The 15,250-nt window shown below is 49.2% G+C and overlaps 1 protein-coding gene across 1 annotated transcript in view; it reads right to left on the bottom strand.

Moving 5' to 3' along the window:
- Positions 1 to 10,678, bottom strand: part of LOC119089908 (putative G-protein coupled receptor B0563.6) — a 40,596-nt gene extending 29,918 nt beyond the window's left edge. Inside the window, exons 1-4 of the mRNA XM_037212714.1 lie at positions 10,670 to 10,678; positions 9,009 to 9,102; positions 1,210 to 1,422; positions 347 to 536 (exon numbers count right to left, since the gene is read on the bottom strand). Of these exons, the coding sequence (XP_037068609.1) occupies positions 347 to 536; positions 1,210 to 1,422; positions 9,009 to 9,102; positions 10,670 to 10,678 (506 nt within the window). The remainder of the gene's footprint in view (positions 1 to 346; positions 537 to 1,209; positions 1,423 to 9,008; positions 9,103 to 10,669) is intronic.
- Positions 10,679 to 15,250: the final 4,572 nt, after the last annotated feature.

Raw genomic sequence — 15,250 nt, 5'->3', positions numbered from 1 at the left:
TAAAATGTGTAGGTTAGGATGGCGTTGGCGGAAAATTACTCCAGCAGATAACGTGCACAGGCAATGACTGAAGTAATATTGCGAACCAGTTTGTGTATCGCACAAACTGATCGTTCATACTGGTGTATTGAAGTGCATGAATGGAAGTTACCAGTCATTCTACAAGCATGACCCCAGCACTTGAATCGCTGAGCTCAGCTACAAACACTGCAGGGCTGACATATGACTGGGCCTTAATCCACAGGGCAGACCGAGATTGGACGCAAGAGCACTCGGGCCCGATCATTCCCTTTCCGTGGGAGTGAGATGAAATAACGCAACAAGAGCGTGTATACGAAGAGCTCACCTGATCAGTATCAGCCTCTCAACGGTAACCATGACGATGGTCGCTATGGAGACGGTGGTCGAGATCGAGCCGACGCCCAGGTACAAGTACACTTCGAAAATCTGCCACCAGTAGCTGGCAGCGGCAGCGCCCTTGGCAATGCCGCTGAAGAATATCAGAAGACACGTGACCAGATCCGCGATGGCCAGGGCTGCGAACAGGCAGATCACGTGGTGTTGTCATGTGTCTGAGCCGCGCTGTTTATATTCGGATATTGGCGTCGTTCGTTTTGTTTTGTTTTTGTTTTGTCGGCTGAAATGGCAGACGGAGTGGACGGGGCCGCGCGGCAGGTGGCCGCTGCAGATGAGGCCTGGTAACGAATGGGCGCAGCAGCGGGCCCAGCATCGGCAACGACACAAGGGCCCAGCGCGTCCAACCCGGCCGATTGATGCTGTGGGCGGCAAGACGATTGATGTTTGAGTTATTGTCAGTCACCTCACGCCAAACATGATAATTGTGGGTTCGTTTACAGATAGACCAGCAATATACCCACGGCGACAGCAGTGTTTGACCATGTAAATATTTGGGCATGGAGGGCGATGAAAATGCAGCTTCTTCCTTGCAGAACTGCCAGACCGTGACCAGCCATACTGATTGCCAACATTCAGACTCCTAATTTTAAAGGATATGACAGCGTAATTCCAAAGACCCACGGAAAGTACATGGATAGCGCGAAGACCCAAAGATTACGCGACATGACAGCATATCTTAAATCGTCATCCACCCAATCAGCTCACTGTGCGCAGGGGTTCGCCACAACCAGCACACAGCACCAGGACGGCGTGATCCTGCCCCCCCCCCTTGATGTCCCCCCCCCAGCTCACTTGTGAAGTATATATAGATGGAGGCCTTCATCTGACCGCGCGTAAGCACTAGCAGATTGAGCGTGTTTCCCAGCACGCCGCACGCTGAGATGGTTGGGATCAGGATGTTGTAGCCGACATACTCCAGCCGGACGACGCTGTCTTCGGCGCCTGACACGTTCATCGTGGCCATGACCTCGGTGACCTTGCGCTCGACTCCAGGCGAGCGGTACGCTGCGGAGGGGAGTGGGGTTAGAGCGGCGAGGGCCAGTGAGGAACATATGCTGGTTAATTGATTTATCGTGCATCGCTGTGGGTTGCGGCGAAGCTGGCTGTATCACCACACTGCCATGTGGGCTACCAAGTCATTGCAACGATGAACGCCACTGTTATCATAACGCAAAAAAAAAACAGATACTGGCAGATGCTGTCAAACGGATGGATGCATGATTGTACGGTCAGAGTACCAGAACTGAGATGTAGACTTCCATGACGACATTAGGGCCACGAAGTTATGAAAACTGGGAATCGCCGCGTCTTGTTGATACTTAAGGTTTCGTAAAGCGTCCTAAGCGTCGTTAGTCTTCGCTTCCACAAGCACTCGTAATATGGCATCCAGAAGACCGAAACAACTATCAATTCTGACCTTCGACACTATGGCTTCGTTTAAGCAAAACTTTTAACTGCTTATGTGACACGTAATTGTAGTATCATAAATCATGGACGAAGGAACTGGAGCTGTTGAGGTGACATGGGCTTGCACTGTGCCGCCACAGGCCATGTCGTGGGGCCAGGTTTACCCCATATCAGCCTCACAGGGCTTCTCAACCATTGGTTCACATGACGTAGACCAATGCAGCCATCCAATGGTACTTTAAACGTGTCTATGCTTTGGTCATGACTCCAGACAGTCGTAGTTGACAGTGTCACAGCAAAAAATGTCCTACACGAGCTGACTACAAAATAAACATATTAACACACCTATACCTTCATAGCAGGTTGTAGCCACAAAAACCGTCGTCCAGAGTCATGTTTGACTCAACTCCACATTAATCGAACGATCCCATGTTAGCTGGGAGCTGATTCATGATTGGTGCTTTCGTCGTCGATCGTCCAACACTTCCCACACCTAAAGACAATGCTCGATATTTGAAGACATTGAGGGAATTACTGGGCATGGTGGAAAAGCTCACTTGCAACAATAAGTATGCTTTTAAATGCAAAATACTGACTGAAATCACGAAATTTCAACACTTAGTAAAATTACTCCTGAATATGTCATCGTTGGACAACGTCTGGGAACACTGGCGTGACGTCAGAGTCGTTGCCAGATCGCCAGTCGCTGTAGCGGACGCAGCGACTCGCTTGTACGTTGCGTGCAGGAAGATGGCGTCAGTGGTCTAGGCGTGTACGTTATTAGCGGCATCTGGGAGCGTTTTTGCATTCTTTTGTATTGTTCTTGTATATTTTCCATGATGCCATACTTTTAGTCGCATTTGCGCTTTCGATTAGTGCGCTATTCACCGTGCATTCGGCTATCAGCTTCACTGCACGTCAAAATCTGTAGAACTGCCCAAATGCATATGCTATCCATTACAAACCGCGATAATATGATGTCCTGCATATCGAATAACTTCGCATCAGACTGCGAAAAATAGTCCGCACAAGTTCGCGTACATCTAGCTTCGAACGACCATTTCAGGTCGTAAGAAGGGCATAACCGTGAAATGCAGAGAATGATCATGAACATGACCATATCAGTTCAAAGACTCATACAAGTATGAGCCAGTCTCTTAAGGACGTCCCAATTACTGTTAAAGGGAGTGTCTTACCGTTGGGGCATGTTTCCAAAACATACTCAACATCCGGCACCTGCGTCTAATAGTCACACGGGATAGTGTCAGTGCAGCTCGATCAATATGTAATACGATTATTCATTTCAGTTATTTTCGAGTCCAAATTAAGCTGTAATCGCTTTGCAACAGCACTACACTTCTTCTTTTCCTGTAAGCCCCAGAAAGCATTCCGAGTCCGCGACAACTGCAGTTGTCGCGACCGCCGTTGTCATGACGACAGCGTAATCTGCTGAGGGCCGTTGTCAGCTGTTACGGGTTAGAGACACCACTTTTATTACGCTACTACCGGAGACATACTCCATGGTAGATCATCATAAGAGCCGCATACCGCCTTGAAGAAACTGACGGTGAGCAACGTTCTTCAAGCGGGCGAGCTTCTCACGACATGAACAGAACCAACGGTAGCGTCCAGCCTTGCACTGAACGCCTTGAACCCACAGCTACGCCGCGAAGCGTGCATTGGAAGTCACTCGTCTCAAATGTCACGTCGGTTGAAAAAGCCACGTGGCAGACTGATCACGTTCGTCGCAAGGTGCTGAGGCCAGCCACGATTCTTATAACGAGTAATAAGCCTACTTATTTGGTACTTTATACTGTTCAATATGTGAAGTGGAACCTGGCTGAAACAATTTGTGAATAGCACTAATCTGAGGGGCATCGGAAAAAAACACTCTGTCGCCACCGATCTGTAACGTCAGCAGATACATAGTAGTGTATTTCTGTCATCCGCTACCAAACTATCCTGGTTGAAGCTACTATGTTCGAAAACATTGCATGGCACAACTTGTGCAACGAGACGCCAATGCTTCGGCATGCAATATATATATATATATATATATATATATATATATATATATATATATATATATATACATGTACACTTAGGGTTATTTTCGAACCTGTATGGACATGTATAACGTGATGTTCATTCAAGCTGAGTGTGTACTGCTCCAACTAATTCAAAAAGCAAGAATTCAGTCAACTCTGACTTGAATCATGCGAAACACAACGGACTCGAATGGAACTTGATTTACCAATATTTGGTGTGCCCCTTGATTTGAATCTAATCTCAATCGAATCCAGCACCAGTCCGCTGTCGTCATCCCTAGCGGTGTTGAGACGCGTGGCGACAAATTACAGGCTGTTATTGAAACAATCAGCGCATTGCCCTAAGGCGCAATTCTCCTGACCGCGCGGCCGCCCGGCGGGGCTGATTAAAAGGGACGGGCTTCCCGGCACGGTTCGTGGAGACCTCCAGGCAGTGGCGCCCCGGCATGGGACATCGCGTCACGCACTAATGCCTCAGAGGCCTCGGAAAACACCACTGCCGTTCAGTTACGAGGACACGTAGTGTTCAGCCAAGAGCACCAGAGATGTGTGCTGTATACTCGATCACTGGCGTGGTGTATGGCACAATGAATTGTATTGAATGAAGTTCTTACGAGTGCACGTCTTCAGATTGAAAGATTGCTTTGCGCTCACAATGCAGCGATTATCCCAATTTCATTATGTTGAAAGGGCCATTCCGCTGGAAACACAGTCGTCCTGCTCGGCCTGCAAGCCAATCAAGTTACGTTACGAGGTTTCGAGATAAACGCATGTTAAGTGCAGTTGAATGTAATTAAACTGATGCCATTAGACGCCTTCAGCCGTGCTGGTCACAGCCATGAAACCAGCAACGTGCGCCGCAAATTTGGTGCGGGAGGAAAGGGAGAGGGGGGGGGGGGGGGGGGGTAGCTCGCCCGGCTCCACAGTGCCGCAGAAGTGAGCTGCGCCGCAGTGACCTCGCTGTAGTCTAGCCACCGATCAGTGGAAACAGATAAACCCGCAAGTCCTGTAGGTGTGTCATTGCGGGCGAGGATGTGTGATTACTGAAAATGCATAGTGTAACAGGCTCAGCATTCATGTTGTTACATTTTTGTATTTAAGTACTTGACTCCATATTTAGTTGTCACTATTCTTTAGATGTTTTGCGTTGATAACATGCCATTTGATGAAGTGATAAGGTGAGAACAGTCGTAAGAGGCAAAACATATTATGATACGCAAGCACTCTTACACTCAGGGCTCACAGAAGGTAACAAAAAATACAAAACGTGTTCGGCGACTAGTCCTTATCAGTTTGGGAGTAACAAACGCAAACAGTGAACACCGAAAATTTTGAATAAATTACGCACATCACCGAAAAGGAATTTAAGCCACGCAGTCTGCCTGTGTTCAAAACCCGGTGCCTCATTTAGAATTGATGTTAAAGGTGGTGTTCCACATTTGTATGAGCTTTTGAAATGAAATAACCATCTGGGAGATCATGTGACGTAGTACACTGTCATGCCTTGCTTTATGGGAATGCTTCACTTTTGAAGTTACTGAAGCAAACATCAGGTACGTTGAAACAGGCTCACTTGTAACTATTAGTATAATTTTTAATGGAAAAGACTGCTCCAGACGGCCCAAATATCTGTATAGTGAATCTACTCCTCAATGCGTTGTGGTTTGATTACGTCATAGTGTCTTGCACAATATTGATTGAGAGCCAATTGACGGCCTTTATATCTGGAAGTCGTGCTCATGAACGCCAGATGGGAACGCCCCGACAATGTTATTTTTTGGTCTTGGTACCTGCATGACATGTGAAATGGCAGGAATTGAATGACGTTATCATGACGTCATAAATGCCAAGGTGGCTTTGAAATACTGTCCCGATATATCTTTCCTATTTTCGCGGGCGTATAGCTGAGAAACCAGAGTGGCTGAGGTCAAAAGGTGGCCGAGGTCTCGCGGCCTCTCCGCTCCGAGCGGCTCAGAAGTCGCACGCTTTGATAGGGGAATCGGGGAATGGCGTGGTGCCAGTCTTGAGCCATACATGTCTCGCGTCCACGAGCTGGCAAAACTAATTCGGCTGTTTTTTTTCAGGTGTTGTGCCACATCTCGGCGCTGTGCAGGTAGGGACGTGATCTCATCTCAAGGAGCCCAGCAATGTACCGTTTAAAATTTCGGTGCATATCACTTTGCAGGACGAATGGGTGAGCTGCCAATCGTCGGAGAATCACTTGGTGCAAGGTTTGCATTCGCACGTGTCACGCGTTACGTGCGGACGAGCCAGCAAAGTTGCTGTTGCTCTTTCTGACCGTTTTGCACATTTTCTGCCATATCTTGGCGCCCAGAGCACCTAGAGACGTAAACCCACTGAAAACATAAATAAATAAATTGTCCACAGTCCCAAAAAATGTCTTCTGTCTGCTTTGACATCCTAATCAGAATGCCGTAGGGCTCTAAAACATGCAATAGCATGCTTCGGCCGTATTATTATCAAATACATGTATTTTCGTCAAATTTGAAGTGGGCGCCTTGTTGTCCTCTGATCGATTTATTGTGGAATGACCCAGCTTAGACTAGTCTGCAATGCCCCAAGTTCTTATCACGGTTTTTTAAGTTGAAGAATATCTTATGGCACCAGGTTAGGAATAGCTGATGGAATCGTGGTATTCGTATGCATATCGAGTAGATCGGTGATGAATCGGCTTCCCTGTTTGGACTACGATGCAGTCCCATCGCAGTACTCGTCCGAAATGTTGGACCGCCCAACTGCAATGACTATCTCATATCACGCGCACGCTATCAGCGTTAGTGCACTGGAAGTTGTTGAATGCCACATGCACGGTTGTCCACTGTCGCATGGCCCATCGAGAAGACCTTATGGGGGCAATTCGACCAAAGGTCGGCTTTGCTACGCTTTATCCCGCGTCTAGAATGCAATGTGAATGTGATGTGCGTTCTTGATCATGGAGGTTATACAGATGCCATGTGAGCCACTTGAAGCATGTACGACCATGCCATTCCAGCCAGATTGCAAGTGCGATAAAGTTCGAAGTCGCGATAATGCCAGCGTGCGCATTAGCGAGGGCTGTTCTGACTAGCTGGTGACGGCATTGTCAATGCTATTCAAACATGGCTGCAAGTCAGGACGTCTTCCAAAGTAGGCGAGGAGGGGTGGGGGAGGGGAGGGGGGGGGGGTAGGAAAGGGCAACATGGCCCTTTTCGTCATCGGTTCTATCGTCGTAGATATACCAAGCAAGGGAGAAAAGGGACATTATAGATGGGTTATTACGTCAATGAAATAAACTGTTTTTTCTGGTCTGAAGTGGGCCACCTACGTATATCTCCGTTGACATATGCATTGACCAGCAAGGACGGAATCCTATCGGTACCTGTTTTTACAAATAGGCTTCTTTATTATCACACAATGATAGGAAGACGAAAGGGGCGCCTACCTGTGGCGTAGAAAAATATATTCCGGTATTAATCGCGCCACGTTACCAGAAATAGAAAATAAAAAACCGTAAAAACACGTTGCATCCGAAGCATTGTAAGGTAAATTCATTTCACGGTGTCGAGACAAGAAAATGACGCCAAAACAAACGAGCACCATCAGTAAATACTTTCAAGAATTGTGGCTGAAATCACCTGCCAGAAACAGAAGTTATTTTGGACAGCACAATCCACAGGCAGGCACAGGCCTGTGCACGGCTTTGTCTCCATGCCGCACCGTGCAATGAATCACTCAGTTTAAACGCTCAGGTTGGCTTGTCAGGCCGGTTTACAAATTTTGTAACGCGACGGCTGCATTCCAAATTTTGTTAAGGGGATTTCATTTGCAATGAGATAAGTTTCAAGACTATTTCTGATTCTTTTATACAAAATATTTCTGAAACTTATTCAAATGACCAAAGTTGATCTTCAACACGCTTTTACTTGCGTCGGCAATGATGCCGCGACCTTGCGAAATCAACTTTTACCGTGGCAAAATTCGTCAGATGACGTAAGTTTCCCCGGCAATGCCCTTGCTAACAAGATTAAAGGCAACCTTGGGTTGAATGTCAATTTATGCACCACCCAATTCATGCATATATACAAAAGGGGGACATTGTTTCGGTTGCAGACGCACGGGCGGAAAGGCGAACTGTCTCCAACTTCAACCACCAAGCACGAAAGGCACCCCTTTCCACTGCTACATTTCAGTTACTGGACGGCACTACTCACTGCCCCCCCCCCCCCCCCCCACATCGTGTAGGCCTCTGTTTGTTTATGTTTGGGATTGTGTATTGGAGAGGATAGCACGGGCTTCAGTGCCCGGCACGAGACCACTGGGGTTGGGGGGGGGGGGGGGGGACGGGCAGCGCGAGTGACGCACCGGCTTCGACCATGGACGAGCAACCTTGGCCCCTTTACCTGCCGGAACCGCGGAAATGCGTCGCGTATCAGCTGCTCGTTCTACGCTTTTCGTACCGCTTTCGCCATTCTGGTGTTTCAGTGTTATTGTGGTTGTTAACCAGAGACGCACTCGATCGGCCCTTACAGACAATGCAGATTCCTGAGACTGGCCAGCGTAACTGATAAATTAAAAGTATGTGGGTCGATTTCCTGCGGCGCCCGCTGTTCCTACCAAGAGGAAAGGCAGGCATCGCCATACAGTCTCTGCAGTTGAATACGTCCTGCAGCTCCAACAACAACCTAATCTTGCTAATAGCCTCCCGGTCTTTCACTCTAGGCGAATCGCAGGAGAGTAGAGCTTCTTTAACTCTTAAAAGTAGCAACATCTTCCGTTCGTAAATCTCTCCCCAACGTCCTGATCACATTGTGTTATTAATCGCCTGCTTCGCGCTGCTGTAACACTGCCCATTTTCTACGTGCCATCCGTGTTTGCGCTGGAAAAGTAGCCAGACATCCATGTTTGCCAGGCATCCTGGTGAACATAAACCCTTCCCAAGTCCATTTCTTAGAACAGACCCACGGCTTTCTATCAACGGCACCGAGCCCGCGCTCAGTTTTGCATGAAACTGCAAGTGTCTGAGACCCGGTCAATGCAAACCACGAGCGTCGATGAGCCCGCCTCTGGGTCCCTCAGGTGCGCGCCGCGGGGCCGCAGCTGTGGTGCTGCGTCACGACACGGCAGCGGCCGGCCTACCTGCGCTGATTTCGTCGGCCTCGTCGCGTCGCGATGCACGGCGCGCACGCTCGCCGCGGCGGGACCCCCGGCGGGGACTGCGGCCGTGCCGTCGCTGGCAGCACGGCGCCGCGAAACCGGCGCAGGCGGAGCGACGCGCGCCCTGGCGTCGGGGGAGGTCCCGGCAACTGGTGACGCGTTGACCTGTGACCCGTGGCGCGGCACATGACCTTCGAAGGTCTGTGACCGCACAGCGACGGTTGTCTGCCCGCGACTTCTAGTCTGTACACGATTGCAAACTTTTCATGAAGTCGTAACAGGCAAATTGTTGCTGGAATGCTCCTACACCAATCCACAGGTCGAATGACACTAAAAGTCGTCAGCTATAGGTCTGTTCAGTACTAGTTTTTGGAGCTTTGTATCAAACCTCAATTCTGAATTGCTTTGTTTCACTGGAACATCATGCATATCAATGGCCAAAATATTTCAGAGGCGTACGTAAAACAGTAACGGGGATGGCGTTATAGGCGTTGTGTGTGGTTCTAGGCCACATTTTTTTTTTAGAGAAAGCGAGAGGGAGATGTGAAACGAGACGTAGAGCAAAAGCGAGGGCATCATGCGTCTCGGTCGTCAGAAAACTTCATAGGCGTTCATAAAGCATTAACAGGAATAACGTCTCAGGCGTGATGTGTGGCTCTAGGCCCCGTTTTTAGGTAGAGATCAAGGGCGGAAGAGAGAGAAGAGAGATCTGCTTATCATGATCTTCTCGTTCGTCCTTTTTTAGGCTGCTGCCATCATACAAAAGGACGAGAAGTCGATCCGAGGTATCGTGCCCAGGAAATGCCAGCTTGTGGAACTTTATGACAAAATTAAGCTGATCATTTTCTACCGGCGCCCTAAAGTGACCAGCCCTGTTATGAACAACAACTTGTCCCAGACCCGGGTATGCTGAGAAATGACCAGTGTTGTGTACCAGTTTCGCTGCAATATCGGTGCCTGCGCGCGCCGTCCGTGCGATATCTACCCAGGTCACGTGACCAGGGACCTGGGGCGGGCGCATTACGATGCACCTGCAAGATGGAGGTCCTCGTCGCCATCTGAAGGAGGTCCACAACAGCCGACTGAGTAGATAGCCCATGATTAATAGCACCATCATTTTCGCCCATTGCTCTGACAGGTGGAAGCTTCTAAGTTCCGGAAGCACTGTACATCTGCGACAACGACCTTGTCGTTAACCGCCAGGTCAACGCGAGACGCACACTCTGCTTGTCGGCGGTGCGCCGCCTCAAACATGACGACATATGCTTGTGCGTAATGACTTGAGTACTTCCAGGTGATTAAGACTGCTCTAGCCAACAACATTTCATTATTTTGTATAAAGAACTCCTCAATGCATCATCGTTTGATTTCGTCATGAAGCGTTTGTATGACGTCAGAAATGCTGCTGGATAACCGTGTCAGAATTGGCTCTGTAGCAGACGGGTTGACTCACCTGTGGCACTTCAACATGCTGAGAGGTGGCACTTGCCGGCACGTTCTTGCTAAACCCTTATACTGTTATGTGCGCTTACTTTGCCATTTTGTGTTGTTCTTGTATATTTGTTCGTAATTTCATATGGCTTGCGAACATTTATATACTTGGGTATGGCGCTATTTGAATGATATATGGTTCCCGACCTCACTTCCGTCATGGCTCGCACCACTACCCAATTTCCTGTATTATGTAGCACAATTTTTAAATTTTTGCTTACCAATTTGGTCCGAATCCTTCGAATGCATGGATTTCTGGGACCAGCACTCACGCTAAGCAGCGCTTGTGTGAGCCCTGACCCCCACCATCCGATCGCGCAATTCCAGGGAACGGCAGAATTTAATGGCGGAAGCTTTACGTGCCGCAATGCTCGGCACGGTCCGTCCTGCCCCCCAGACGTCAACTGACCTTTAGCACGACCGCTGCTGCCAAGGGCAAACAGCGAGCGCCCTAAAGCGACTTGAACCCATCCCGCCACGGGTGGATGGATTCAACACAAAACGTTTGTTTATGTTCGAATCTTGCACTCAGCACATTAAAATGGCTAAGACCAACTGATGACACTAATCGTGCTGACGTGCGCCATCCACGAATAACATATATAAAATCCGTTCTTGGTCTTCAGCATTACATGACCAATGAGGTGGCGTTCGGTGTGACGTTTATGTGACGTCGTGAATGTATTGGCGACCTTTACATGGTTTACACGAAATAGTCTGCCCAAGTTCGCGGGAGTCAAACTAAAAAACAAGAGGGTGCTTAGCCTTAAAATGACATTGTAGTGCACAGCACCGAATGGTCTTCGAAATGGCTGTCAAGTTCAAAACCCCACACAAATGTGTGCAACACTCTCTTCAACAAGGATCATTTTCAACGTAACTGTATGTTCTGTATCCTTCACCGACACAAACAAAGCTTCAAAAACTCCACCTGGGTGCATTTCAAAAACTCCACCTGGGTGCATTTCAAAAACTCCACCTGGGTGCATTTCAAAAACTCCACTTGGGTGCATTTCAAAAACTCCACCTGGGTGCATTTCAAAAACTCCACCTGGGTGCATTTCAAAAACTCCACCTGGGTGCCCAAGTTCATTTATGTAAGGTGGCGCTTGTATCCACTACATACACTCGTTATACGATGTGCTTGCCGCACTTTTTCATTTCTTCAAAGCGTCATTTACGAAATTTGCAATCTTGTGGTCACGTCGACAAACCATTTAGCTTGGTGGATATTTTATTATTCTCCAAAACTGCGCGACTGACGCAATACATTTTGTTTTTTGTTGGAAGGGTCCGGCAATAATTCTCACAAATAATTAAATCGCAGTTGGCCACCTGAAAAAGGATTCGGGCATTTGCGATAGGACAAGAGAAGCTATCTTTTGTTGCTTAAAAGTTCACTGCGCTGCGGTGGGTGGTTGAAACGACATTCGTTCATTACAGTATGGCCTGATCGCTCAAATTTGACTGTTCTTTACCAATCGATGCAAACCGAGTCAGCGTGCGGTCTGGCTAGTAATAGCTTGTGGTAGAGAAAATGACCCAGCTCTCCGGACTCGCAGGAGGACTTACGTCTTACCAGCAAAGCCCACATGAATTTGGCACTCATAATCGTGACTTTAAATATAGCTTGACGATCCCGTTTGTACAGATAATGGCGCATACCCCACGCCTTTCTCCTTACTACACGCGTTCCGAGTGCCTTGGGTTCACAGTACCTGCTAAGTACATCTTGTTTCGTACCCCTTGGACCCACCACTCAGAGTCTAATCGTCCAGTTCCATGGACAATGTTGCCTTCGCCCTGTCGCCAGGCAGGACGCGAGGGCTTTGCGTGTCACATGATGGTGCGGTAGGGTCACCACGACCTGGTTTGACGCTCTCTGGCCAATGACCAGCTGACCTTTCCGGCATTTGTGACCTGGAGGCTGACCTTGATGTTTGTGCGAAGTCGGTATCCTTATGCTCAAGTCTAGTTTTTGGAAGCTGATCTAATTTTTTTTGTGCAAAGTTGGTTTCCTCATGCTGAAGTTCAGTCTATAACCATCAAGACGGCTGGCCTTTATTGAACCGAAAACAGATTGTCTGTCGCTAATGCAACCATACCCGTTTTACTCAGCAATGCGATCGGTTAGCAACACAGCTGCGAGCGTTCATCACAACAGCGCAAGTTCTGCCACTCTAAGGGACAATAAACAGGAATTGAAAGCGATGAAACGACGGGGCAAACCCCGAGCTCAATGATCTCTTCACCCACGCACAGCGGTGCTTTCCCAGGCGAGTTTCTATGCCGTCGTTTCCGCGCAGGCCAACAAAGCTGAAGAACAGGCAATCTCCGAACTCTCAGCCACTCACCGTTGTACTCAAGCTCAGCCTTCGCGTTCTCGAGTCATAAGTATTGCTACATCCAACGCGGTCCGCTCAAACACTGGACGGAGATTGAACTAAAGGACTTCAGTTAAATACGGATGCGTGACATCATGCGTAATAATTACTCGGTTTCAACTGGCGGTACAACATAGCCTCCTTCCGTCTATCTCTTTCAACGCCAGGGGCGGGGACCGGCCACAGTGCCTCCTTCCCCGGATGCCTCCGCGCGCCTCTCAAGCGGGCGGACAAGGTTCTCAGCTGTCCCCTGCTCCCAGCCGGCTTCGTGCCAGTCGGTTTGGGGGCACAGCCGGGAGCTGGTACATATTAGTTGGTAAATACGCAGGACCCTCTCGGTGGGCACCACCTTAACGCGGTGCGAGGTATTGCGTGCTGCCCAGTTGGCGTCAGGGCGACTGGGCAGTCAGACCAAGAGTGCCCAAAATACTCCTGCTTTTGTTGTGATTGTGATTGTTCACCTTTCCTATCTAAACATATCATCGCTAGCGTTACTGATGTGAATTAAAAAACGGCCTTCGTATAGCTGCGCTCAAGGTTCCAACCTGGCCCAACGTTGCTTACATTAGTGATCGAACAGAGGGGCTGTCACCCGGCAACCAAGAGAGAGATGCAGGGACATGCTTTGTGTGAGTAGAAAGCCCATCGTCTGCCGTTGCAAGTGGTGTGCTCGAAAGCTGTAAACATGGGTACTCATCAATGAAATAAGAAGGAACTAGCGTCAACTGGACTACCAACGCCCTCCAAAACGAGCGGAGAAGTCATTTAAGCAGAGGCCACGTACAGGATTTACCAGCAATGTACGAACTTGACAGGACGATAAATAAGTCAGTACCAAGTTACAAAAAAAATCCTGCCTTGGGGAGATCAGCACCAGGGAGTCCCTTGTGCCGGCTCTGCACGCACAAGTATATCCATTGCACCCCAGCAGTAAAGGCCGGACCGAAATGCCGGTACGCTTAGCCAACGCTAGTAATGTCCAGCAGCTTTCGCCCGGCTGCTCAACGCACGACTCGTTTATATTCGACGAGGCGGTGATTGGTATCGGTTTACCGGAGACATTGTGTGAAATGTCGCCAAGCGCATGAACATCCCTGTGTCCTTGAAGATTTGGTCCGCGGTGCCGGTCAGCCTCAAAGCTGTCCAATTTCAGGCAACGTGGTGCGTAAGTTAGTGAATGCTGTGAAGGACTTAACAGTGCATTGGCGGGACCAATTGGCATGGGGTTCGAAGGTGCCGATTTCCAGCAGCTCACGTTTTAGTGATTATGCATTAATGGTACTTCTCACGCCTGCGATCCCCTCGCTCATCCAGGGGCGCAAAAGGCGTCTCACTGGCACTAATGTTCTGAAATGCTGGGAAGTAGCCGGATCTCCAATTAGCAGCAAGTTTCACTCATGCACCGTAGCCGGATGGAACTTCGCCGAATGCGGATGAGTGCCGCTGGTCCGACCCGGTCCAGTGGCAGACTGTCTGGCTTTGAAATGTTGCCGTCATTCTGGGTACACCTTCCAACAGCCAGGGCCATGAGGATTGCAAAGGGGCCCTAACGGCCTTATGGAGAGTAGGGCGTGGGAAGCTGATCTGGTGGAGCGGAGCAGCTCCGCTTTTGCGCTCTCGGGTGGTGGCCAATTCCCCGCTCTCTACGTTTTAATGTTTTTCCAAAATTCTCGAACCGCGCGGCGTAACCACGCCAAATTTTGTCTAGTTGTAGGAAATTGACGAATCTTTTGAAACCAAATTTAGATGTACCTAGTGATGCCACTGATCTATGCAAGGTCAAAGTCACGCCGTGGCTCTCAGCGAAGGCAAATTTTGGGAGGCGACAACGAAGTGTAAGATAAGGCCAAACATCTCTATGGTAGTTTCGTTAGGCGATAAAACAATTAAATTTAGGACGAACTTTGTTTGTTTCGTTTGTTGTTTGTTTCGGCGTGAGCCTGAAGCCGCATTTCCCAAGCAGACACCAACCGGAACTACACTGATCAGGGCCCCAGCGTCCGTCAGGCCCCACAGCGCGGAACAGGCGGCGCTGTGCTGGCAAGGGTCCCAAGTTCCCCAGAGGCAGTGCTCGAGGAGGCTCGAAGAGCATGGATTTCTCGCTGGGACCGAAGGTCAGGGGTCCGATTAGGAAGTCCAAGTGACCGAAGGGCTGGTCGGAGTCTAGTCAGGGGCCCCAGCTTGCGGTGATGGGCCTTCAAAGGACAGTGAGAAGGACCTGTGCGCTGACCTGTGACCCCTGAGTCAATAAGGACCTAAATGTCGGCCACAGTACCGCACCACCAAATGACACCCCCAGCACTGCATAGTCGGTTCCCTGCCGGTATGGGCCTGATGGATCTGGGGACC

Source organism: Pollicipes pollicipes, unplaced genomic scaffold, assembly GCF_011947565.3.
Source record: "Pollicipes pollicipes isolate AB1234 unplaced genomic scaffold, Ppol_2.1 Scaffold_3087;HRSCAF=3621_pilon_pilon_pilon, whole genome shotgun sequence".
Classification (NCBI taxonomy): domain Eukaryota; kingdom Metazoa; phylum Arthropoda; class Thecostraca; order Pollicipedomorpha; family Pollicipedidae; genus Pollicipes; species Pollicipes pollicipes.
The sequence above is the reverse complement of the archived record's forward strand: the minus strand, read 5'-3'. Positions and strand labels throughout refer to the sequence as shown.